At 38.8% G+C, this 27329-nt stretch overlaps 1 protein-coding gene across 1 annotated transcript in view; it reads right to left on the bottom strand.

Moving 5' to 3' along the window:
- Positions 1–27329, bottom strand: part of LOC139736118 (uncharacterized) — a 110975-nt gene that overhangs the window by 40914 nt on the left and 42732 nt on the right. Inside the window, exon 5 of the mRNA XM_071646850.1 lies at positions 15731–15879. Coding sequence (XP_071502951.1) covers positions 15731–15879 — 149 coding nt within the window. The remainder of the gene's footprint in view (positions 1–15730; positions 15880–27329) is intronic.

Raw genomic sequence — 27329 nt, forward strand, 5'->3', positions numbered from 1 at the left:
AATAATTTGGACAATTTTGCTTACCTTTCTACCTCTTGTCATACCAGTTGGCTACAGTTCCATGTGTACCATCCACCAAAAAAAAAACAAAAAAATATGGGTTACGCTTAAAATGATGTACAGCAGTAATGTTAATAATATTAATAATAATATAGCATGTAAAAAATCATTTTCATATTCTACGCTATTTTTTTTTTCACATCTATGTAAGCTAGCAAGGCCAAGGGCAGGGCGCTGCCCCCAGTGTCATGGCTAGGGTTAGGGATAGCGTTAGGTTTACGGTTACGGTCCTATTCCAAATAGACCTCAAACAAAATACTAGGCCCCCCCCCCCCTTTTTTTACGGTACTCAATCCCCATCAAATTCAAAATTTTTGCCCTCTTTTTAGGATAGGATAGACCAATATTATGCCAATTTTGATTGCGGTACACATTGAACTATTTCCTACCAATTACCTACCCAAAATGAATACGAAACTGGCATTTTAGCTTTGAGACTTTACAGTGGGTGAACGTGGATTGGAAACAGTGAACCCATGTACTGCTTCATCAGAGCACCGTAAAGCCATCTAACACTATTAACATGTCAGTGAAATCTTGAAAGGAAAACAGTGACATTGTAAATCTGTTCAAGAGAAAGAATCTAACAGCTCTTAATTCCCAAAATATCAACAACAAAATTGGGCAAACTCTTTCTTTAGCTCAGACGCAGTCTGGACGTCTACGTATTCCAACTTCATAGTACCGTACTAACGTTCAGCACATCTACTTGGTAGATACGAATGACATAAGTAAGGTCCAAAATTCACAAGAATCGGGAGGTAAAATAATGTTATATTGCCGTGAAGATACACTGGACATACTTTTGTACGGTTTTCTAAGAGAGGAACACATGCTCCTTTTGGAGAGACGGGCATAAAAGGGGAAATTTGGCGATCACATGAACAAGTAACAAATATCTCAGTATGTGGGACTACAGCGTGTTAACAGCATCATCGTCCACCGTATATTTGGCCAGTTTAGTGGTTTTAATATCGTTTTTTTCCTCCAATACAGTTTACAAAATGTGACAAAAGTTATTTACTTCGTAAAATAGCGTACAAGCTTACTGATTGACATCGGAAACATTGAAATTCCCGATCGGAAACATCGAAATTCACGTACCGATGTATCACGGACTACAGCAGAAAAACGGGTCTTGCGCCGTCCAGGTAGGTGTGAACGGGCTGTAAGTGGTCTTCCCGCCGTTGGGGAAGTACTGCCAGTGACGTAAATACGATTGCTGAAGTTAGTAGCTCTTCTTTTTGTCGCGAGCGCGACTTTCTTATCCGATGTTACACGAAGAGGCCGGACTTCGGACGGAAGTACGGTAATATGTTCTGTGTTTTCTCTTTTATTTGGAGCTTTTTGATGCTAATTTTTGGACAATAATACTCCTAAAATATGAGTCTAATTATAGAAATCAAGTTTCTGATCATATTATGATTATAAGTGTATGTAAAACCATGCAATACCGATGTTACAGCAAAAATCGCCGCGGACTTCGTTTGTAACATCGGTATGAGGTTGCTTCAAGATGCTCTGGTGTTCTTATTTTGTGACACATGTTTATGTGCCTTATAGTCTTTGTAGAAGTCACCTTGCCTCTCTTAATTATGATAGGCATAATGCTGAAAGGTTGTGTATTTCTGTATTACATTGCCATGAAAATGGCATATATTTTTGTCACAACTGGTACCACAAAAAAACCATGAGACATCAACAATGAAACAGTCACAGACAAAATAAATTTGTACACAGGCTTGTTTTTTATTCATCAAATAATTCTTCACACATCTCTCTCCAAGAATAACCACAAACCACAAGCAATTATTTGATAAAATTTTCAGAATACGACTTTTATTCCCTGCACAACATGAAAATCTAGAGCAGGCCCAACCCCATGGAATGACCCTTATGGGTATTTTGCGAAATTATTTTGCAAAATACCCATAAACATGGTTCTCCACACACTAAACGAATGGGGGACAAAGGGCATGCATACTAAGGTTGGTCATAAAAATATAAAAATATGATTGAATATGACTATGATGGTGAATATTTGGGGAATATTGTTTCCTTGACAATCTGGATCAGTATTTGAGTAGTTTCAACTGGTTTTACTTCAATAATTATGCAAAATACCCATATTAAAATGGTTCTTCACACACTAAATGAATGGGGGACAAAGTGTCCCATACGTAACTGTCCCATACGTAACAAGTCATGTCTGTCTTTAATTAGAACCTGTAATTACAGCTTTTTGCCTAATGACATGAAACTTACCTGTGATAATCTTGAGTGTTGTGACTTTCATCACAATGAGTTACAAGTTGTAGAATGAAATACTTTCAGCGAGTTTTGAGGCTGAAAAAAATGTTCAAAAAAACAAAATTTTTCTGGTTCCATACGTAATGGCACATATTTTCTCTTCTAGAATATAATTGTCAAGGTCATTTTTCTCAATTTTTTACATGATTATACTTCTAGATATCAATCACCATGATAAAGTTCAATATGATCAAAGGCCATTAACACTATTTTTCAAGTCATAAAAGTCTCTGAATGTCCCATACGGAATGCGCGTGTTATCTTGGACTTGCCCAGATCTAATGAAGATACAGTAGGTGTACAAACTTTCAAAAGATTACCCAATATGTCACGTGTCGTTGGGATCTAGAACTAGATTAATCTATTGTAGATCTAAGCTGTCTAGTTCACAAGCTTACATTAAAACTGTGCTTTGTTTATGTCCCTCACAACATTCAAAACTGATGCAATTTTGTCATGCTTTCTATTTTAGCGGGCGGACATTTGTGTAATTACAAAATAATGTAACATGGGTAACAGAGAGCGGTGGCTGGAGTGAATGAAACCAAACACAGGTCACATTGACGTAAGCACTTTTGAGAGGAAATTATCCATTCTACTTCTGTAATGCACTTTTTGAAATTCTATGCAAGCATAAAACATGGTCCATTTCTACATTTCTGATAACCACAAACAAGTTTACTGACAAATTACGACAAAGAATGGTTGATTTTGCCAAGCCAAAGCCTCATTTCATTCACGCATGCTAAACGCCCAAAACTATAACTCACATACATGTATGTGTAATAGTTGTCTTCTTCTGAATTTTTTAGGAAATGTAATGAAACTAAAAAAAAAATGAAACAAGGAAAAGTAGAAATTACGCGGTGCGTAATAATGTCCCCGCCGGAAGTAGCATTTCGTAGCAAAATGTACAATATAGGTCAAAAATCAAGGTCAAAGGTCAAAGAAGTCAAAGGTCAAAATTCTGTGTAGAAGTTTTGAAGCGCTCACCTAGTGCCATCACATAAAGCAAACGGAATCAAAATCGGGTAAGAAATGGCGAGGGAGTAGCATTTTGTAGCAAAATTTACAAAAAATGTAGGTCAAAAATTAAGGTCAAAGAAGTCAAAGGTCAAAATTCTGTGTAGAAGTTTTGAAGCCCTCACCTAGTGCCATCACATAAAGCAAACAGAATCGAAATCGGGTAAGAAATGGCGAAGGAGTAGCATTTTGTAGCAAAATGTACAAAACAGGTCAAAAATCAAGGTCAAAGGTCAAAGAAGTCAAGGGTCAAAATTCTGTGTAGAAGTTTTGAAGCCCTCACCTAGTGCCATCACATAAAGCAAACGGAATCGAAATCAGGTAAGGAATGGCGAAGGAGTAGCATTTTGTAGCAAAATGTACAAAACAGGTAGGTCAAAAATCAAGGTCAAAGGTCAAAGAAGTCAAAGGTCAAAATTCTGTGTAGAAGTTTTGAAGCCCTCACCTAGTGCCATCACATAAAGCAAACGGAATCGAAATCGGGTAAGAAATGGCGAAGGAGTAGCATTTTGTAGCAAAATGTACAATACAGGTCAAAAATCAAGGTCAAAGGTCAAAGAAGTCAAAGGTCAAAATTCTGTGTAGAAGTTTTGAAGCCCTCACCTAGTGCCATCACATAAAGCAAACGGAATCGAAATCGGGTAAGAAATGGCGAAGGAGTAGCATTTTGTAGCAAAATGTACAATACAGGTCAAAAATCAAGGTCAAAGGTCAAAGAAGTTAAAGGTCAAAATTCTGTGTAGAAGTTTTGAAGCCCTCACCTAGTGCCATCACATAAAGCAAACGGAATCAAAATCCGGTTAGAAATGGCGAAGGAGTAGCATTTTGTAGCAAAATGTACAATATAGGTCAAAGGTCAAGGTCAAAGGTCACGACTGAAATTCTGTGTAGAAGTTTCAAAGCTCCCATGTAGTGCTATCATATAAAGCAAACAGAATCAAAATTGGCTCGTAAATGACAGAGAAGTAGCAAATTGAAGATTTTGATCACACACGGACGCACACACGGACGGACGCACGGACGGACGCACGGACGGACGCACGGACGGACGCACGGACGGACACACGGACACACACACGTACGGAGCCCCTTTCATAGTCCCCTGCTCGAACTCGTTCGGCGGGGACAACTAAAACATTCACCTATATCTAACGTTAGGTCTTTATTCAATGTAAGCCTACCTGATGTCCGGTTAAAAGTCTAATTGACAAGTAGGGCTCTGCTACTACAATGTAGCTTCTACTTCTAGCATGAGTTACCAACTGCTTATGCTCCAGTCACATATAAACACGGATGCTCAAGGATCTACACGGTGATCCGGGAAAATCCGGGGACGTCCGGGGAGATCCGGGATTTTGGTATGACTGTACACACGGTATCAACACGGCAGGTACATACACGGATATGGCCGGAAGAGCGCGGCGTCTACACGGATCAACACGGCATCTACACGGCAGCCACACGGACCACCCCGGATTGCTCTGCCAACACGGCAATCCCCGGATGACGCCGGATGTTTTTGACCTCCAAAAGTTGGCGTGTTGGCCTCCCAGCGTCAACACGGATCTCTCCCCGGATCAGATCCGGGGTGGTCCGGGGTGATCCGGGATGTCTATAGTTACGTTCAGACGGGAGCCCTTAACCTCGAAGTTAGGAAACTTCGAGGTTAGAGCTTGTAGTTAGGGACCGTGAAGACGCACTCGTAGTTAGCAAACCTCGAGGTTTGCTCGAAGTTTCGAGCCACGAGAAATCTTATGGTTAGCGCTCTAACCACGAGCCGCGGGGGGTCCCCACTCGTAGTTAAGCACCGTGTGGACACAAAACACAACGAACTCGAAGTTAAGAGTGACCTCGCCGTAAACTCCGGCCCCCACAATTTCCCTCTGCTTCCGGGTCAACCTCCCAAACGTACACCACAAATACACCACACGTGAAAAACCTATGACGCATGACACAACAACATCATCTTTTCTTCCCATGCGCTTGATCTCTGAAACTGAACACGTCGAATTAACATTTACTCGCTATCAAACTGTATTCTATATTCTTCTCCGACGCTAAAAAAAAATGTTTTCGACGAATATCTTCATAAAGGCATAAAGTCATCAGTGCAGTGCTATCTCTGCATACCATGACAGAGAAAAAGAGTACCCGTAAGTGAGTCCGACAGGGTTCGACTAAAGAATAAATAGACGCCTTGTTAGCAGTGTGGGCTGAAACTTCCGGTTTTGTGGTTTTAACATCGAGTAGGACCCACTCGTAGTTACGGGTAGTCTAGCTTCTGGACTCTTTTTACTCGTAGCAGTGATCGTGTACACGTCAAGCCGTATGAGGGCGTGACACCCGAGGATTGCGATACGCCGAGAACTGCGATACCCGAGAAAAAAGAGTCCAGTAAAATACTTTCGCCGGATCGAGCAGGGTCAAGAGTTCACGCTAGAGTGGTCATGAATATTCATGACTCGCAGTCAATCAGACAGTTTTACTACTTGTTAATGAGAATACCAGCTGATCGCACTCCCACTGGTAGTGTGTGGTAGTACTACCCACCTCCACTATACCAGGGAGGTGCTATAGCACCTCCCTGACTATACACTACAGCAATGTCCACCAAATAGAGGGTTTTGTTGTGAAGTTAAGCCCACTTCGACCGCCTGCTCATACTGCATTATGTAGGCCTATGCTTTCTTTATGCATGATGAGAGACAAGCTGCCAATTCCATGATTTCATGAAGTCATCATATAAAAGTTGTCACATAAAATCAAGGAAATTCCAAATACTCTCATTTATTATTATGAAGCTATATTATGTATACAAGAGAAGTAAAGTCTGTGTGTCTTATGAGAGAGAAGTTTTTTCATGAAACGTAGCCTCCATCCAAATATGGGAGCTGTATATCTCCACAATTTTATAATACGATGAAAAAAAAAATGTTTCATTGGACATTATAGGCTTATTGAAGATTACAGACTTTATTTTAGATTGATTCCTCCGAGAATAACAGAGTGACCTCCGTAAAAGGGTCAATACCACTATATCCGCTAAACTAATGTGATCTTCATATACATGACTTTTGATCAATATTCAATTCAATTCATGCTTTATTTCATTTTTCGAAAAGAACATAAACATTTCACTTTCTTTGGTAACAGAGAATAAGGTTGCATAGTCAAAACAAAGTAAATTGAGAAAAATATAAACGAGGAACCTTGGGATAAGAAATACGTTGTAATGAAAATTGACTGAAGTGATAAAGACGATATAATACGTAAGACATCGAAAAATGGAGGGACCCACTAAAAAGACAATGCTTGTAGAATGTGGGCCCCTCAAGTAAAGAATGTCAATAGAAATTGAACTGATGCAAAAAGGGGAAGAAAGACTGGGAATAAAGTAAAAACGAAAAAAGTCTGGAAGCCCACTAGGAAGATAGAGTATCAAACAGACATACATACTCAGGTGAGTAAACATAAAACGAAACTGGGACGACGAAACTACTAAAGGGGGACTCATAGACAAGACAGAACTGAAAGAATTATATAAGAATTAATAAGGGGTAGGGTATTAAAAAACATATTGTCGATCAGAGTAGCAGAGTGATCAGTGACACGCGTAGGTTTCGAAATAAGCGGAAGAAAAGAAGAGGACAAAAATGTTTGAAGAAACTCGTGTGCTGCAGTATCATTTTCCAACTTGAGTAAGTCAATATTGAAGTCGCCGAGGAAGAATCAATCCTTATTTTTAAAAACTGGGGATTTTATCAAATCTGAAAGGTAAGTTAAAAAAATCTTTGATATTGGAGTTTGGAGGTCTGTACATAATGCCGACCACAATATTCCTAATCCCTGGGATGTAAATTTCTAAAAATAATGATTCAACAATATTATCCATTCTGGAAAAAATTCAAATAGATTTAAGGGATCCCGTGCCACAGAAGTCATATTTTTGGTAAAGCAACTCTACCAAAGATATTTAAAACCAGACCCCCCCCCCAAAAAAAAAAATGGTAATGATAATAAATAATAGTAATAACATCATTATCATTACAAAATATCCAATGTAGGAACCAGACTCAAATAGTCGATCGTGCCAAAATATATTTCTGTCTCTACAATCAGGCTTAAAGGACAAGTTCACCTTCATAGACATGTGGGTTGAGGGAATGCAGCAATATTAGTAGAACACACCAGTGAGAGTTTGAGCAAAATCGGACAATCCGTTAAAAAGTTATGAATTTTTGAAGTTTTTGCTCAGTTACGGCTGGATGAAAAGACTACTATAGCTTGTGATGTCACATGAGTACAACGATGTAAAGAAAGAATAAAGAAAATTCAACATATTTCTATTTTTCTCGCATAACAAAAGAACACTCGACTTCTCTCTTTCAGAGGCAGGGGGAATAATATTACCCTTAACATACGTCAGTAGCAAGTCGAAGAACTGTGCACTTTATTCAAAAAGTAAAGTTTTGTGAAATTCTCTTTTTATTTTCCTTATATAGTTGTACGCATGTGACATCATACACTGTAGAAGTCTTCTCTTCCAGCAGTGGCTGCGCAGATATTTAAAATATTCGTAACTTTTGAACGGATTGTCCAATTTTTCTCAAACTTTCACTGGTGTGTTCTACTAATATTGCTGCATTATCTTAATCCTTATGTATTTATGAAGGTGGACTTGTCCTTTAAGCCTGATTGTAGATAGGAATAAAAACAAAATTGTCATGGTCAACAAAGGCACGTGAAATTCATTGGATTGCGCCTGCGGGTATATAGGATAACGAAGAGGTTCGTGTTTTTGTTATTTTTTTATATACTCAGTAGATCGAGTCAAATACAGACGGATTTCACTGACGAATTCCATAAGGTATTTCAAGATTCAACGAAACATACGTGATACCCTGCTATGAGATTTCTCCTCAAGGATTATGACAGCCTTATAGCTCAACTACAAGCAACTCCTCCCATATCTCACTATAGAACACATTAAAGTAACTTTATTATCTCATTTCCATGGAAAAAGTGCAGGTGGGAAACGTATACGTTACGAAAACTCACTCCCTGACCAACATAACTCGCAGGATTCATCCAATTATAAACTTATACAAACGCTCTGAGGGAATTTATTCATAGTAAGAACTTTCATAGTCAAACTATTTCATCTAAACGTAAAAGCAACATTGTTCCATGCGTCCTTTTACCAAAACACTTGTGGCTTGTCTTTAAAACAGATTATGCTGAAAGTGCTATATTCGTGAGGAATATGGTGCTGGTTAAAACGGTGCGTTCTTCCAAACTGATAGGCTCTTTAATCAGAAAGCTATGCCTGTTATTCCGAAGGTTCATTTATTCGCAATAAACTATTGCTCACTATTTTTTTTTCTGATAATGAAATAATTTTCATTAGCCGAAACTTAAAAGATTTAAGGGTTTGTATATAGTTATGTACTTGTAAATAGCACACTTAACCATCACAACAATACTCGCTGTTATGTTCACATGGCATGTGCTGATACGTGGCGATAACAATATGCCAATCCTTTTAATTTTATTAATTGAATGGATTTTGAAGTAGGCCTACCGGTAACAGGAGTGTTACACACATCTATTTTCCCTGAAAAGGTGTTAGTGCTAACCTATATAGCAGTAAAGCAAAACAGAGCAAAAGGAAACAAACTTGTAATGCTACACATTAAGCCGCGTTGATCGAAGGATGATAATACAGCATGACATTGTAATGATGAGAAGCAGAATGCTTCTCATCATTACAGCGACTCAAATTGTCTTATGACTTTGAAAGCGAACACTTCTTTTTAATGGGTGCTCATCAATGTGAATGCAGGAGGCCTACAGGTCATTCTCATTTATACACACACACCCCCCCCCCCAAAAAAAAAAAATGGGGGCAAAATTGAATAAGATACGACTAGCAAATTACCTCCCGCAAAACCATACTGTTGAAAAGACATGCATTTTACTTCTCTTTTTTTAATGGGAGTGGACTTTCTCTTGTATGTATGGTTGAAGATCACCTATTGGAAAGCAATACCCGGAAGTAAATGGTTTAGCAAATATTTGCACATCACAGATGATTTTTAAAAAAAAATTATTTATTGTCTTCTTTATAAAAGCAGGGTAGTCCCATTCAAGCCGCAAGGCCTGCTTTCCAAGGGAGCCCTGCTGGAACAAATCACATTTATGATACAATAAAATATATACATAATAATAATATACAAACACACACAATCCTACATTTCATAAAAATGGAGAGCCTCTGTAGATAGATAGAGCGAGAGAGAGGGGGGGGGGGGGAGGGGGGAGAGAAAGAGAGGGTGAGAAAGAAAGGTGACAGGAAGAATACATGTGTACAACTTTCAAAGAAACGAGAAATTAACTACTGCTGGTAATCACCTGGATGTTGCGGACATTGCGTTTAAAAAGGGGCAGTGAGGCGGAGGATTTAAAGGACAAGTCCACCTTCATATACATAAGGCTTGAGAGAATGCAGCAATATTAGTAGAACACATCAGTGAAAGTTTGAGGAAAATTGGACAATCCGTTCAAAAGTTACGAATATTTTAAGTATCTGTGCAGTCACTGCTGGAAGAGAAGACTACTACAGTGTATGATGTCACATGCGTACAACTATAAAGAAAATGAAAAGAGAATTTCACAAAACCTTACTTTTTGAGTAAAGTGCACATTTCTTCGACTTGCTACTGACATACGTTAAGGGTAATATTATTCCCCCTGCCTTCTGAAAGAGAGAAGTCGAGTGTTCTTTTGTTATGCGAGAAAAATGGAAATTTGTTAAATTTTCTTTATTCTTTCTTTATATCGTTGTACTCATGTGACATCACAAGCTATAGTAGTCTTTTCATTCAGCCGTGACTGAGCAGGAACTTCAAAAATTCATAACTTTTTAACGGATTGTCCGATTTTGCTCAAACTCTCTCTGATGTGTTCTACTAATATTGCTGCATTCACTAAACCCACATGTCTATGAAGGTGAACTTGTCCTTTAACAAACACGGGTAGAGAGTTAAATAGCTTCGTTGCTGTGTATGAAAAAGACTGCTTTTTATACTCGGACTTGGGTTTAACTAGATATAGTTGGTGCATGGAGACTGATCTCGTATAGAGTATGGATTAATTCGCTAAGGTGAAACTCGTCTTAGATATTCGGGAGCAAGGCCTTTCAAAATCTTGTACATAAATACATTATAATTATATTCCAGTCTATGTTTAACGGATTGTAATTTCAAAGAATCTAACATAATTTGAACAGGGGTATGATAGGGTGCATCTAACACTAAGATGATATAACTTTCGAGCCCAGCTATTAGTAAAATTGCATTTATATGCATTGAACATCAGCTGCGTGGATAGTATAAAAATTGATGATGCGCAGTGTGGGACACGATCGACATATTGCAATTTTGTCTTAACGGTAACGTTCATACTAGTATTATGTTTCATTGGAAATACTAGATATTTCTCCTTTAATCATGCTGTTAATGAACATCTTTAAAAATCGTCCAACAATGAAGGATTAAAAATCTAGGGCAGCTAGATAAACTTTATAGGAGACCATACCATGTTGTTATCATGTCGTGTTGTTCTGAGGGGTGAACCCCGTAGACTGTGGTATCATAAAGTTTAAATGAATAATTAATAAATCTATTTTGCACTATACGATATAAGCAAGTGTCTGCCCTTGAGCATGGTGTTGTGGAGTTTGTCTGTTATATCAAGGAGGCTCTCTTGCCTTCTTGATGATTATAGCTAGTTTACCTCCTGATGGTTACATGGCATCATCTTTATAATGCAATGTGAATATCAGAATTGTATAATAATCGATCCGCTGGGATTGTTAAATGCTGAATAATTCTGGAGTCAGAAACTTCTCATTTCTGGTTACAGTTTGTTTTTCTGAAGGTTCATTTTCAGGGTTTATTATTACGATGGTTCAGTAATCCAAAACTAAATAAGGTTCGTTTAAAATACTAAAGGATTGGTCTTCCGAATGTTCGTTTGTATAGCTCCTAAAAGACATATAAAGAAAAAAAGTTTGCAATCCCGAAGGTTCGTTAATATAAAACGATATTGGTTAGTAATTCCGAATGTTTGGTTATTAAGTATGCAATTTTTCCATATGTTGGATTTACGAACCTTGTTTCATATGTTTGTTTGTTTGATGTTTGTTTGTTTGTTTGTTTGTTTGTTTGTTTTTTGGGGTGGGGGTGGGGGGCTATCAAACCTTCAAAATAATAAAGTTTCTCTGAAAACAATGCCTATTCAATTTTGGATACATAGCGTGTATAAGGTTTGCCACGTAATTTCTCCATCAAACATGTGATATCTTTATCTTCCTTTGGTAAATTAGGTCTGAAGAAAATACCAGCTTATTTTTTTAAAATCAAAACTGATAAAATACTATTCCTAAGCTTGTGAAGCTCAACGCGGGAAACCTTTTATGCTCGCGTAATCAAAGCGTGTTTTTGTATTCTAACCTGTTATATTTTATAACACATAAAGCTTTGATGGCTACATATTTTATCGATGAAATCACTTATTACTAGTAATTTCAGCGTCAGATCCCACACTCAGAAAGATTTGTGGATGTTTTTATTTGAAATTGCGTGGTATTTAGGTCCTATGCTGACAGTTTTACTATTGTGGTTGTGTTGTGAATTATTGTTCTCCAGATATAGAAATCCGATTGTAAACCTACTTAACGTTTATACTTGGCTAAAAAAAAAAAGGGGGGGGGGGGATTCCAGAAGTTCAAGGCTTCATCTTATAGGATTGGCACACAAGTACAACATACAGTCGACTGCAGTCGTAGTATACCCAGTCAATTTGCATATAATATCAATTTGATATTTAGAATCAGTGCCTTCTTCAAAGTGTTTATGGATTCACTCGGACACAGAGCAGCCGACTGAAATACCTCTCTCTTACCAAATCCTGTTGCACTGCCACAAACAAGATCGCAAAATCAAGAACATTTCTAATTATGATACGAATAGTCATGGCTACTATTGGGCCCTATTCTTTTGTACAAAGTTGAAAAAAAAATAGAGAGAAATCACTAGAGAGATAAACGATCGTAGATCGCCATTCGTTTTTAGCTCCATGGCCAAACTAAACATTTTATACTGGGTAAGGTACATAATTATGCAATGCATGCATGCAGTACTCCATCCGCCCATGGTGGGACCAGGGGGTGTAGAGAGACCAAGGACAGATCTGCAGGGTGTTGGGAGAAAGGTACTGAACTGTGTAATGCCTATAACGGTCGATGACTAGTCTAATCCAAATTCAGCAGTAAATTCAGCATTATGTGTTCGTATTAGGCCTACTATGAATAAAAAGGTACTGTGTCTTTTCTTCAGAAGAATTGAATACTCTGAAACCAATTTGTGACCTATATGAATCTACATGTCATTAATATAGATCACATACGAAGTCAGATAGACGCAAATTTCATTTACATTGGTTTGATAAACAGACTACTACCATACTCGGTGGGCGGGACCTGTCAGAGCGAATGATATATCGCGTTCAGTCAAAATCCGATCGGAAAGTCGTAAAACTGAAACTTTCTTCCCGGACCCTTTTTCGTAATGGGCGCGCAGTCTCTCGAATATCGCAATCAGAAAGTTTGCGCCCTCTCTTGGCACCAAGGAAAAGGGGACGGAGCCCAGACTAAGTTACGGGGGGCAGAAGCTTAACCTCGAAGTTTCGTAACCTCGAGGTTAAGATTCGTCGTGTGGACACACGTCGTAGTTAGGGGGCAAGAGCGAAACCTCGAGGTTTCCTAACCTCGAGGTTAGGGCCTGCCGTCTGAACGTAACTTATGTGACTGGGGCATTAAGAGTCAAGACCGAGGCACAACAGCACAAGTAAAAGTTTACAAAGATAACATCTGCATTCTTAGTTCTAAGGAAGACAGATTCAATAAGTAACAAGAGACCCGGGGGTCTCCCGCTCACCTGAGTATTGTAAGTTCACCTTCCATGCATTCTTGCAGAATCTTACCTGAGAACATTTGAAACTTGTGGTGGGGGCAGCTTTGAGAGCTGAGGGCATGGTGTCCATTTGCATTTCCATCACATTGGTAAAAATACATTGTACCTGCCAAGAACACTGTACTTTAAGTTGGTCTACATGCAGTTTTGAAAAAAAAAAGACTTAAAAAAAGCTCTATCACTTCTGATTCTAGACATGAATATAACTGACTATAGATTCCTTAATTTAGGAGGTTTGGTCCCCCTGGGGCCCCAAAGAGTTTCATGGAGCCTATTTGATCACGTTGAGATCTTATCCCCTAGGAACGCTATTTGCGAAGTTTGGAAGTTTGGAGAAAATCCATTATGTTGCATTCAAGAAGATGAAAATGTACAATTAAGGCCTGCAATGGATCTGCAATGAACAAACTTGAAACTACAGTCACCAATATGTGTACTACCTCATGGTACAGTATTCATCGCATAATCGGGACAGGTTGGGAGTAGCAAACACAGCCCCTTTAAGCAGAGTGCCCGATTTCGCGATGAGCACTCACCATACACTAACGGCATACGACATGTACATGTAGTGCACACACACACACACATGCATACTGACGTACTGTACATGTACATGAATACACAACCACGCTACCCCTCGGAGCGACCCTCTAGCTCATTCACAACTGAGGAAGATTGTGACATACACACAGATCACAGTGTATTGAAAGTTGAAACACTAGAGACGAGGAATTTGGACTTTGCCCTCAAAGTGTATGACTGAGATTAAACAACGTACACAGCCTGAGCTGTGTGAGCGAGGCATATTTTTTATTGGATGTGAATAGGAATTGCAAGCGAGCACATGGCTTTGCTTATGTAGGGGGGAAGAATGTTCGCGAAAGCATGTGTTTCGCAATGGCATGGATACTTACATGGCGCTTTCGTGGCTATGCATGTACGTGTACTGGATGGACGGAGGTCAAAACACACCAGTCCGAAGCTTGCTTTGTAAGTTCGATGTAAATGACAACTGATAGGGAATCTTTGAAATATTGTTGTGGTATTTTGGTAGATTTTTTGTGTAAAATATCAACAAAATCAAAGATCGCTTGAAGAAAAATTGTCCCGTTTATCAGAGGTCCCCGCCCGATTATCCAGTGAAAATAACATGCATTGGAAATGTTTCTGGGAAGCGTATGTCATTTAAGCGAAGTTCCCGATTATCAGATGCCCGATTATGCGATGAATACTGTATTAACTTCGCTTTATCGCTTTAGGTTCTAGAGAAAAATATTTTTTAAGATTCCTTTTTTTTTTTTTGGGGGGGGGGGGGGGGGGGTTAAAGATTTTTTAAGATTCCTTTATTTTGGGGGGTTTGGGCCCCCTGTTCCCCAGGTGGGGCATGGCGCCCATTTGAACAAATTGAGATCCTATCTCCCCAGGGATGCTACCCGCCAAGTTTGGTGAAAATCGGTCTTGGGGATTTCAAGAAGAAGATGAACTGTAAAAAGTTTATGCATGCTGGATGATGGATGCCAAACGCCGGACGAGGAGCGATCGCAGTAGCTCACTTGAGCCTTTGGACAAGTGAGCTAAAAATCTACAAAAGATAATGCAAACAATGTTCATGTACCTGATTCTTTTAGGAAGATACCTCGCTGAAATTTGCCAACGGATATTGTGGAATTCATGCTTTGAATCATGATGCTGCGTATCATCAGTGAATCAGTGCAGGGCTGATAATTTGTCCCTTGCGTGACGTCATAATTTGGGCCCCCCAAAAATTTTGCTGTCAAATCAGGTTCTGGCGTTCAGAAAAGTGTGTCAAAACACCATCTCTCTATTGTTCAAGAGAAATTTACACATTCTGAAACTTAATTATTCGTATTCCTAGAGACTTAAGTTTCAAAAAATGTGTAATTCACTTTATATATGAATATCAAGCTATTTTTTTTTCCATGTGGGGCCTTTAAGCTGTCAAAATCAAATTTCTAGGTTATTCAAAAGCCAAGATATTAAAGAAAGCCTGTTCTATGGTAGTCACTTTGTAAAATTTGAAGATGGTGGCCATACAGGTATAAAGGCAAATGGAAACATTGCTTTTCTGATTGCTTACACAATAACGTTTCCAAATATGTATAGTTTTGATACTCTCAACAACAAAAAATGGCTACATTACATGGTGAACCAGACTATGACATAAACATGCTATCCTTGCAATTTCTCACAGGAAATAAAGTGGTTGTCTGACCATTTGCCTTGAGATCTAGAGATTAAATCCCTTGTTTCTGCATGATTCAGAAGGGAGGAAAAAGACTTACATAGGCTATGCTGAGTGTGAACTTCCCAGTAGTGTCCAGCTGTGATTCTTTCTTGGCACTCTCCACTCCAAACAGATTAATCTTTCCAACATGGCTTCCAGAAGCAAGGTACTTGCCATCAGGGGAAAAGGCAATTGTCCAGGCATCAACTGGGGAAGAAGAGGTCAAACAACACTTAGCAAATATATCAGGGCCATGTTTTATGAAGAGGTATAATTAATTATGATTTCTATAAGTCTATGGCAGCCTGTGTGGCAAGGAAATTCATAATCGATTACATATCTTTTGATAAAATGGGGCCCTGTTTCTCTTTCAATGATTGGTCTCTATGACCACTTTCATATCTGATGTGTCTTAAGCTTGCTTTAGATTTTACTTGGCACGTTTGTCTAATAAAATTGGTCAGGATACAATTTATCACTTTCTAAAAGCTCCAACAACAATGACAAAAAAGAAATCGCTAAATGTTGTTTAGTGACATAAGTGCAAGACTTTTGCTGCTGCTATAAAGCAAAATTTCAAATAAGTCTGTCCCATGATGATATATTAATGACCAAACTGTTGATTGCACAAACAATCCCCCATGAGCAGCCGTTTGAAGGTGCATGACAACTTTATTTGTACTCAACTAATTGAAAATGTAAGCTTGATGAATGATGGGAAGGTATTGTACAATACAGTCATCCATTCTAGAAGAAGTTTTGCCCATAATGCTTTTTCCCAAGTCAAAATTCATGCATCCACGGTTAGTGAAACTTTCCTTGAAAGCTGATGATATGGAATAAATGATAATTACTGACTTAAGCTCAAGTTTTCTTTTCAACTTAACTGCAAGAATGCCATTGCTGCTATACAAGACAACACATATAGTCAATGAAATTTGCTTAAAACTCCACTCCATGGTCAAGTTACAAGCCTTGTAAGTTCTTAAGTTTCAACAAAATTGGACAAAACCATGACAAAGTCATAGCATTTTCAAATTTGACATTTTATATTATTTTCCAGATCAGATGCATCAGTCATAGTCACGTACATGCCAAATAAGTGGTACTGCATAAGCTGTTATTTTCATGAATTAGGAGGTCACAGACATTTTTGCAAGATGTTGTTTTCGCAAACTGGCAACAACACTGACACAGACGCTATCTAAAATGCACTGTTACCCTAGTGCATGGCAACATTTTTGTGTGTTGTTAAATTTGCGATCCAACTGTGATGTGCAAAATTTACTATAATTAAACTCTCGGGAAAATAACAGCTTATAGTAAATAGGTAGAGTAAAATATGCATTGTGATTGGTTAGATTGCATCATGTGATTGTGGAAAAACTTCTGTATAGTAGACAGTCATGCCGCTATACCAAACACTTACAGCGCGCCTACAGTATGCTTTATCTACGCAGAGATTCGCACAGCAAGGGATGTAGTAGGACAAGGCCAAGCATCTCAAAGCACATGCGTGTGTAGAGCACTGGATGCAGAATGTAACAGTTTATTATACGCAAGTCTGTTCTGCAATACGCATTAATGCGGCTGTAGCTGTACGTAAACAAGGTTACGGTTAACTCCACGTGCAAGAAATCGCAGTAGGCCTAAGGCGAGTCTAATGTTAGATCTAGGGCCTAGACCTACGGAAATACATGTAGATCAAGGGATCTACGTATTTACTATAACAATTAGGGCATGCTCTATTGATGCACTGGTACTGGACTATAAAACTCCCAAATACTAAATTATCCCTCATACAGTTCTATTCACCTCGGCCTGCAGCTTCAGTGAAACAAAACAGCACTCGAGATAATTTAGTATTTGTCGTTCTACAATCCAGTATAGTGCATCGTAGAGCATGCCCTATTTGTATAATAGTGCACAGTAATAAAGTCATGGTTTCACAAGCTCCCATCAGCTTGCACATGATTCCTCACTAAATTTCCTCTTCTGATATGAATTCAAGAAAAGCCTTCGATAAACCTTCCAGAATCTGACATACACAGAACCAATAAAAATGCCTTGACTTAATTGAGCGTCAACTTTTGTATCTTGACACAGTGTTAGCAGTATCTTGAGTTACCTTTTGTTATTGATAAAAACATATGCATAGGGTCATAAGTAGGATGATATGAAGTTTACTAAGCAGTCAAAAAGACAGTTTATATCAATATCATACTATTAACTTCTTTAGCTCTATCACTTTTGGTTCTATAGAAATTTTTTTTAAATTCCTTTAATCTAGAAGGTTTAGAAGGGCCCCCGAAGGGGGCCATGGTGTCCATTTCTAAAAACTGAGATCCTATCCCCCTAGGATGGTACCTGCCAAGTTGGGTGAAAATCTGTCATGGAGTTTTCAAGAAGAAGAAGAAAATGTACAAAGTTTACACATGAAGGACAATGGATGATGCACGCAGGACGCCGGACCAATTGCAATTGCAATAGCTCACCTGAGCCTTTGGTGTCTTGCACATATCTATCAATGTGGGCATATGTGAAACATTTCAAGTCAATCACAAAAAAAAAATGTAGTTTAAAAGCCAAGATTTTGCAATGGAGTGACATATCTACCAAACTGCAGACTGCCTGACCAACCGATCATGCAGAGATTTCTATTACCACCTTACAGTTAAAAGAGGTAAAAATGGGAAAAAGATGGACTTCAAAAATGAACACGAGAACTGAGGGTCTCATACTCACTGCAGTATTGGAAGTTCATCTTCCATACATTTTTGCAGAGTATACCAAAAAGAACATAGCAAAACTTTGGGAGCTTTGGGGGACCTCCAGGAGGGGAGGGTGTCCAATTGCACATTCTATCACACTGGCAATCATACGTATGCCAAGCTTGAAGAAAATGGGACCATGCATTTTCCAATGGGAGATCAAAATGAGAAAACTGGCCCCCAATTTGGTTACGACTCCAATGGGCCCTAACCTGATCTAACGTGATCCATCCCAAGATCCATTTTGAACTCAAAACTGCAATCACCATGCACTTTAATACTCATAGCACAGCACCACCACTTCTAGTTCTAGAAGAGATTTTTATTCTGTCATTTGGAGGCTTTGGGCCCACTGCTCCCCCCCCCCCCCCCCATATTGTGAGCTCTATCATCTCTGCTTCTAGAGATGATCTTTAGAGATACCTTCAATGGGGGATGAGCCTCCTGAAGGCCCACAAGGGGGTGGGGTGTTATGGCACCATTTTATACAAATTAAAATCCTATAACTCTAAGGATGGTACCTGCCAAGTTTGATGGAAACTTGTAGTGGGGTTTTCAAGAAGAAGCTGAAGAAGCATTTGGACCCCCCTCCCTAATCCAATCCCACTTCCTTGGGTCCCAAGGGGGTGGGGGGGGGGGGTTGGGGAGGGCACCCCTGATTCTCCCATGAACAAACTTGAAACAACAGTCATCAATATACTGACTCATTGTATCAACTAAGCTCAATCACTTCAAGTTCTAGAGAAAATCTGTAAAGATTCCTTACAGGGGGGGGGGGGGGGGGGACCCATGGGGCCCCCAGGTGGGGCATGGTGCCAATTTGATGGAATTGAGATTCTATCCCCCTAGGGATGCTACCTGCCAACTTTGGTGAAAATTCATAGTGGCATTTTCAAGAAAAAGATGAAAATGTACAATTTGGGCCCCATTAGGACCCCTCCCCATCCGCTGGGTCCGAAGGGGGGCACTCCTGATTCCCCCATGAACAAACTTGAAACTACAGTCATCAATGTACTAATTCGTAGTATTAACTAATAGCTCAATCACTTTTGGTTCTAGAGAAGAAGATTTTTTAAGATTCCTTTATTTGGGGGGGGGGGGGGGTTGGGCCCCTCTGGGGGCCCCCCAGGTGGGGTATGGTGCCCACTTGAACAAATTGAGATCCTCTCCCCCTAGGGATGCTACCTGCCAAGTTTGGTGAAAATTGATCAAGGGGTTCTCAAGAAGAAGATGAAAATGTAAAAGTTTACGCACGACAAACGACGGACGCCGGACGAACAGCGATCGCAATAGCTCACTTGAGCCTTCGACTCAGATGAGCTAAAAAGTTTACGCACAACTGACACTTAACGATGAATGATCCCTAGCTATTAACTATACAAGCCTGTATCAAGGCTGGTGGCTGCAATTTGGTAATGCTGCAATTGGGTAACATGTGAAATGGGTGATGTTTATCATTCCAAAGGTTTGTTAATACAAAAACAAAATGAGATATGTCATTCCAAAACACACAAATTCTGCTCATCAAGATTTTCTATTAATCTGAACATTTGTGGTGTTATTCCAAAAATTAATTATTCTCAAGGTTTGTTAATCTGAAAATGAAATAAGGTTCATTATACCAAAGGTTTGTTATTCCAAAAATGAAATAAGGGTCATTATTCTGAAGGTTAAACTGTCTGTAAATGAGAGGTTACATATTCCAAAGGTTCTTTATTCCAAATATAAAATAAGGTCCCTTGTTCCACACATAGATAGGGTTCATTAAACTGAAAATCAAATAATGCGTGGCGAAGTCAGGAGAAATGAAGGAGGGGGAATCACCATTTCTGTTGAATAATTTTGAGGGTGGAAAGGTGCTAATCTGTCATGACCAGGGACATACCCTGGATTCTTTCAAAGAGGATGATCAGTAAAAGCATGTGTGATTGTTTTGTTTTGTTTTTTTCTGCCTGCGACTGGCCTCTTGTACATGATGTAATTGTTCCTACATCATGCACACACCATCCAGCTGATGATGATGATGATGATGAAGTGGGGGTGGGCTACAGAGAGGAAGAGCAAATACTTCCTTTTTAATCAATTATACAATAACTACAGTCTTGAATGACTGTATTCCAGTTCAACAATGTATTTCTTTACACATCTGTGTGCATGTTTGTGTGTGTGTATATGTGTGTATATGTGTGTGTGTGTGTATACACATATGTGAATATGTTTTCATTCAATTTTCAATGCGCAATATCCTACCATTTTTTAATTGCAACCCCACATTTTGTCACTACAAGAAGTTTATTTCATTTTTGGAATTACAAACCTTATTACCGTTGCCAAGGAGATTATGGTTTTGTCGGCATCGGTTTGTCTGTCCTTCTGTTTGCAAAAAACTCAAAAATTTATGAATGGATTTCGATGAAATTTGTGATTCATGTAATCTTGATATATAAGCTCAGTTGTGAATCAGTTGAGATATTTTTGAGAATCAGTTGAAATTGAAATTTTCAGGAAAGTTGATGATGACACAAAAAACAGATGATTACCTGCTTGAAGTGATCTAGGTGACCTGGATCCATGAATTCTATATGTTTTTCTGAACGATTCTTCATCATTGGGACATACACGTAGGGCCAAAAAGACGGGGGAATTCAAATTGCAGGTATTTGAGGTGTGCATATGTGCACTGACGGCACGCTCAAGGCACAGCAGGGAGGTTAAAACACTAAAAAGGACAATTTTCAGCATAATTTATGTGTCTGTTTATCTAATTTAATGAATCCGTATATATATGTGTCTTTGGGTGGATTCTACTTGGCAGAGGTACAATGTATGCACTCCAAGTGTTTTTCTAGTTTTATTTTTGGACCATTAACAAACCTTAGGAGTAAGGTACCTTATTTTATTCATCTGTAGATTCAAGTTTCTTCTAATTTGTATTTCAGTAGACATGGCATAAATGATAAATGTGGATGGCATGAAAGTGCATTGCCCTTTCTTTACATAAATTTTGATGAAGCTCAATGATCAGGACTACTGACCAAGGGTTTACATGGAAACAGCTTCTAACTTAATATTTGTAACCTTACACACACACACACACAAACAAAAAAAACACCACTATTTCTGGACTTATACCTGGTGGAATTATGGCCAGAATAAGAAATTAAGCTAAATTTTGGTGACATTACACGTGATGATTGAAATGTCATTATCTGCCATTTAACCCAACTGTTAAACTGCTTAATCATTTCTAGCCATATCATCATATATCATCAATGCACATTCCTAGTTGAAAATGTGATAGTTTGGCCATGAATATAACATACATGTTTCACCACCAATCTAGACATGGGCATAGACAGTGGTCAATAGAATTTAAGGGCTGTTATTTTTTCTGACTAGTCAATATCATAACATTCAGTTGAAAAACAACAAATTTTCAAAGAATATCACTGGACCTTTATATGTTAGTACAGTACTCTCCGCATAATAGGGTAGGCTCTAGCAGAGCGTTTCTTACCCAATTAAGCGGAGTACCCGATTAACAGAAGAACACGTCTCATTCAAAATCATTGACACACACACTGTGTATGTACATAATGCATTGTACACTGCACCTGCTCCAAACACCTACACTGTATGCTTGACACGCGTGCTTGCACGGCACATTATACTTATAGCTTACATTTGCTCAATCACGAGCAAAAATCTACACTCTTTTTATGGACAAATATGTTTTCAGAAAACTTTGTCGTTTGAATATGGACTCCTCGCAAACAAGCAGGCGTTTTCCGAAATGAACAATTCTGTCACGTAGAACGTCCGGTTACTTTTCGAGAAGTGACTGGTGAAAAGCAAAAATGGAGCTGGTGCATGACCTGATTTTCGTTGCAAACTTCTCGTATTGTGAAATGTTGTTGCGGAGCAAGGGAGGAGCGCAAGTGTGTACAACTCCTGACTGACCATGCAATTGTGAGTGCCAGCTACATAATGTTCGTTTACATGTGGCAAGTCAGTACTGGTACATGTGTTTTCATGTTTAATCACTCGCAAAATGATCGGTCTTCTTTGCAAATTAAGCAGAGAATGCGATTAGCCGTGGAAATATTGACATTCATGGTTTCTTAAAGTATTATATCTGCGATAAAATGTGGGTAGAAATTAGATTAGACGAAAATTATTTACCCGTTTATGCGGAGAGGCAACCCGATTATCAGGTAATTTTAACGTGCACTGGAACTGATTTTGACATTTCTACCCAAATAAATGGAGTACCCGTTTAAGCGATACCCGATTACGCGGAGAGTACTGTACCGTATGGATGTCAGTCCAATATTACATACTAGTATAAACTGTACAATCGCCTAAAAACTTTAAATTGGCATAAATTCTCATGGACTGCTTGTTTGAAGCAATTTTGAGGCAAAATTATCTCTCATTAAAGAGTTTAAAAGATCATATGTGACTGTAGATCACAAAACCAACAAAAAGACACACAAACTGAGGCCTGCATCATAAAAATTGAGCGTAAGTACCTCACTCTCAATCCATTTGTGATTGATCGCAACTTGCGATCAATTGCAAATTTGCATTTTATAAAGAACTTTGCGATTGATTGCAAGTTGCACTTAATTTTCTGCACTAAATAACATTTCTATGAAATTGTACGAGCCTATTATCATCATCAATGGTGCTTTGACGTGAATGTACTTTTGTTTTCATGTCGCTATTTCAAATCCCATTTGACCAAATTGCACCAAAATCACCGAAAATAGACAATAGAGTATCTTCAATTATTCATGTAAAATTTAACCCAAATCAGTCACTGGGTCCAAACGTTTAAGATCGACACCAACTTTCATGTCGTCTAACTGAAACTGAAGTTAATTGTCTCATTTTGATACACTCAGTCGCATAAAATTAGATGACTAACTTCACTTTCAGATTGTATGGTCAACAGACGCCGCAAAGCTCACGATGTGTAAGTTGTTTAGAGCGACAACACACAACATCTCGTACATATTTATGTAAAATAAGATAGCTCAATTAAAATCTTAAATTGTGTGGGCAGCTAGTTCAGCACCAGGGTGCAGTGCACGCACTGTACCCGCACACAAGAACAACCACACAACCGCAAAGCACATACCGTGAAGCTCGCAATGACAAGCAAGTCAATGTCGATATCAGTGCTTCCCACTAACTGATTCAGTGTAAAATTGTATAAAGAGTGATTGAATACAAGGCATTGATATATCTATAAGCTATGAAGTATTTCCTGTGATTCTGATGCATTTCGGTAAGGTGAATTTGAGACATTTACTTGGATACAAGTAGGCCTACAGAGCACCACACATTTAATTCATGCGGTAAGTTTGTATGATGAACAGTTTGTAACATTGCCACGATATAAGGAGACAAACTACGGCGTTTGTTTCAAGAACTCTGCAGGATATTTTTCATTTCGGTCTTTTTTTCGCACAGACTCATCAATCCAAGTTTAATATATACTGCCGTTCTCACTCAGAGTCCTAAAAAGAAGCCCGACATTTATATTAGGAAAATGATAGAGAATTTTAGAGTTCTCTAGGCCCTACATAAGCCTAGTTACATTGTGCAAGACAGATCTTTAGAAAATTGCTTGCAAGCAAAAGCTTTTGCTAGCAAGCACAAGCCATTTGACCATATGCATATAGGTACCAATTGCTTGCAAGCAATTGCTTCAAGCACAAGCTTGTCAAGTAAAAGATCACACTCAAGTAATTGCTTAAATCCATTTTGCATCTAATAATCTTTTGCTTGTACTGAAACCTTTTGCTTGCAATTTCAACAAAAGGGATGTCACAAGAACAAAGGTGGGTTTAATAGGATGTATTTGAAAGGGCTTGTGTGTGCAGGAACATTTCCTGACATAATAGTGCTACAAGATGACACTCTCAAATGCACAGAGAGAGAGAGAGAGAGAGAGAGAGAGAGAGAGAGAGATATGCCTTTCCACACACAAACAGGTACTGTACTGGCTGATTCCAATCACTTCCCCAACTGCTGCTTAACTTATAGAAGCCTGGATCTGCCAGGTACCCAAGTGGAGAAAGGTCTCCTTGCTGTCCACAGATGTCAGACATCCTACCCATTTCTCTTCACATGTTGGGTGCTAACCACTGGACATTCCCCTTGTTGAAACATTTAAAAAAAAAAATACATATTAGGAGAAATTTCTTGTAGATCTATAACATTTCTGCACAGCTTTGGTTTGTCTTTTATGAATATGAAAATGATGCTTAAAAATAAAAATTCTGTTTAAGAAAAAGCTCAAGCTCATTTTATAGAGCTTGGAAAATCGTAAGCAATTGCTCGCAAGAACAAGCAAAAGGTCCATTTTATGCACATGTTTTTAAAGGGACTGTACAGTACTGGTTGAGGTAGGGATTCATGTTTTGAACATTCCTAAGTGAGATAATGAAAAACCTCTAATGAAATATGAAAGAGCATGTAATTTTAAGAAGGATTCAACGTTTATTTGATGAAAATTGGTTTTCAAATGGCTGAGATATCCAAAAAAGTGCTAATAATAAAAGGCGACATGCCCCAACTTTATTAGGATCTCTTTGTTTCACCTTGTTTTTGCATATCTCAGCCATTTCAAAACCGATTTTCATCGAATTAACTTTTGATACCCCTTAGAAGTGCATGCTCTTTGACATCTCATAGAGTGGTTTCTGAATATCTCGCAAAATGTTAAAAGCTAAATCTACACCTCGACCAGAACTGTACACACCCTTTAAGCAAATGCTTGGTCTCTAAGCAATTGCTTGTGCTAGCTAGCAAAAGCTTTTGCTCCCAAGCAAATGCTTGTTTTTATGCATATATGGATTCAAGCAAAAGGCTAGCACAAGCAATTGCTAGTTTTTATGCATATGGCCCATTACTTGCTGCCCATGAGCAAGTGTTTAGAGACAAAGTATTTGCTTAAAAATGTATGAATGAATTAGGCTTTTTACTTGTTCTTGATTGTAAATACTTGTTTTTCCAAGCTCTGTATAACGAGTTTGTGCTTTTGCTAACTAGGACACTTTTAAGCATCATTTTCATATTTGTAAAAGAAAGGCCAAAGTTAAGCAGGAGTGGTATAAATCAACAAGAAATTTCTTCTGAGATGTACGTATCAGTATACAAATGACGCACAGGTCTGAGCGCGTCAGTCGGATTTGTGTGCATAAGGTAACTATGGAATGCTTAACCCATGAGGCGAAGCCGAGTGAGTTTAGGCTAAATTCCATAGTTACCGCACGCACACTATATCCTGACTGATGCACGAAAAGACATGTGCGTCATCTGTTTTATAGAATGGGTAATTTACTTGCCAAAAAATCATTTTTCTATCGTGTTACCCGATAACAAATTTACTGGATGCATTTCCTTTTGGCTTGCCATAGACGAGAGCCCGAAAACCATGCATCAGTTTTTACTGGACACATGGTTTCTCTTCAGAACCATGCATCAGTAAAAACTGATGCATGGTTGTTTTAGCCAATAGGCGTCTCGTACTGAGTGCGCGTGCTTAATGCGCGATCCTTTGTTACAAGTGCGCGTACTCGTGCTACAAGTGCGCGATAACATGTTCACCACTGTGACTCAGCGTGCGGCCAGTATCTATAAACACATAGCTCTCGACCAATGAGATTGCAGGATTCTCACTACCCATTCTATAAAAACTTCTTTTGTTTCAACAAGGGGAATGTCCAGTAGTTGGCACACAAAATGTGACAAGAACCGGGAAGGATGTTTGACATTTGTGGAAAACATGGAGACTTCTCTCTAACGTGCGACCTGGCAGATCTCAGCTATTAAGCATCAGTCGTGGAAGTGATGGGAATCAGCCAGTATGTGTGTGTGTGTAGCTCTGTGTGTTTGTGTGTGTGCATTTGTGAGTGTAATTTGATAGTTCTACTGCTATGTATGTCAGGAAATATTTCAGCACACACATGCCTTTTCAAATACATCACATCAAATCCGCCTATGTTCTTATGTTTGCACAGGCATGATGTTCCTTTTGTAGAAATCGCAAGCAATTGTAAGCAATTGCTCATGCAGGGCAACAAAAGCTTTAAGCACAAGCAAAAGGTCATGCATATGGATTTAAGCAATTGCTTGAGCTTGATCTTTTGCTTGACAAACTTGTGCTTTTGCTTGAAGCAATTGCTTGCAAGCAATTGTTAGTTTTTATGCATAAAGCCCAATGCATTTACTTGATAGCTCCATGCTAGTTAAGTGACTTCATTGCTCCAGCCCTAGCAAAAGTGTGCTGTGTGCAAAACCCACAACCCACAGTGGGCAAAAGGGAGAAACAGGGCAAAAAAATTGCTGAGAGATGGCTTTAGAAAATACATATCAAGCATTGGCGATATGAAATTTTCTAACAGAATAATATATATCAAAGAGAATATGTTAAAGAACTCAAAAATGCAGAAAAAAAATCTTGTGCCTTTTTTAAAGCCATTCCACTATTTTTGTACCAATTATGAAGTGACCCTGTGCGACTTCCACCTTTAACTGTCAGACCTTGTTACATTTGGGCTGTACCCTCAACTATGTAAATGGCTTTTTATCCCTTATCTTTTAAAGGTGCATAGTCCCGGTAGTGTAGAGGGCGCTGTTGATGATACTGCCGATCACCGTTAGCATTGATACGAAGATTGCCGAAGTTGAGCTGTCATCAAGAGTAAAGCACGTATGTGTTGCTAAGTACTGTACAGTGCCGACCGCGGGAAACGTCACGCTTTTCCGAGATCTGGACGAGGCCACTGACGCGTATCCCCGCGGGTACCCGCGGGTATACGCGTTCAGTGGACGAGTCCATCCGCCCGCACGGAAAATCCATCCTCGGGAATT

The sequence above is a fragment of the Diadema antillarum genome, unplaced genomic scaffold, assembly GCF_040938485.1.
Source record: "Diadema antillarum isolate AM-2024a unplaced genomic scaffold, OU_Dant_1.0 seq00000622_RagTag, whole genome shotgun sequence".
NCBI classification, from domain to species: domain Eukaryota; kingdom Metazoa; phylum Echinodermata; class Echinoidea; order Diadematoida; family Diadematidae; genus Diadema; species Diadema antillarum.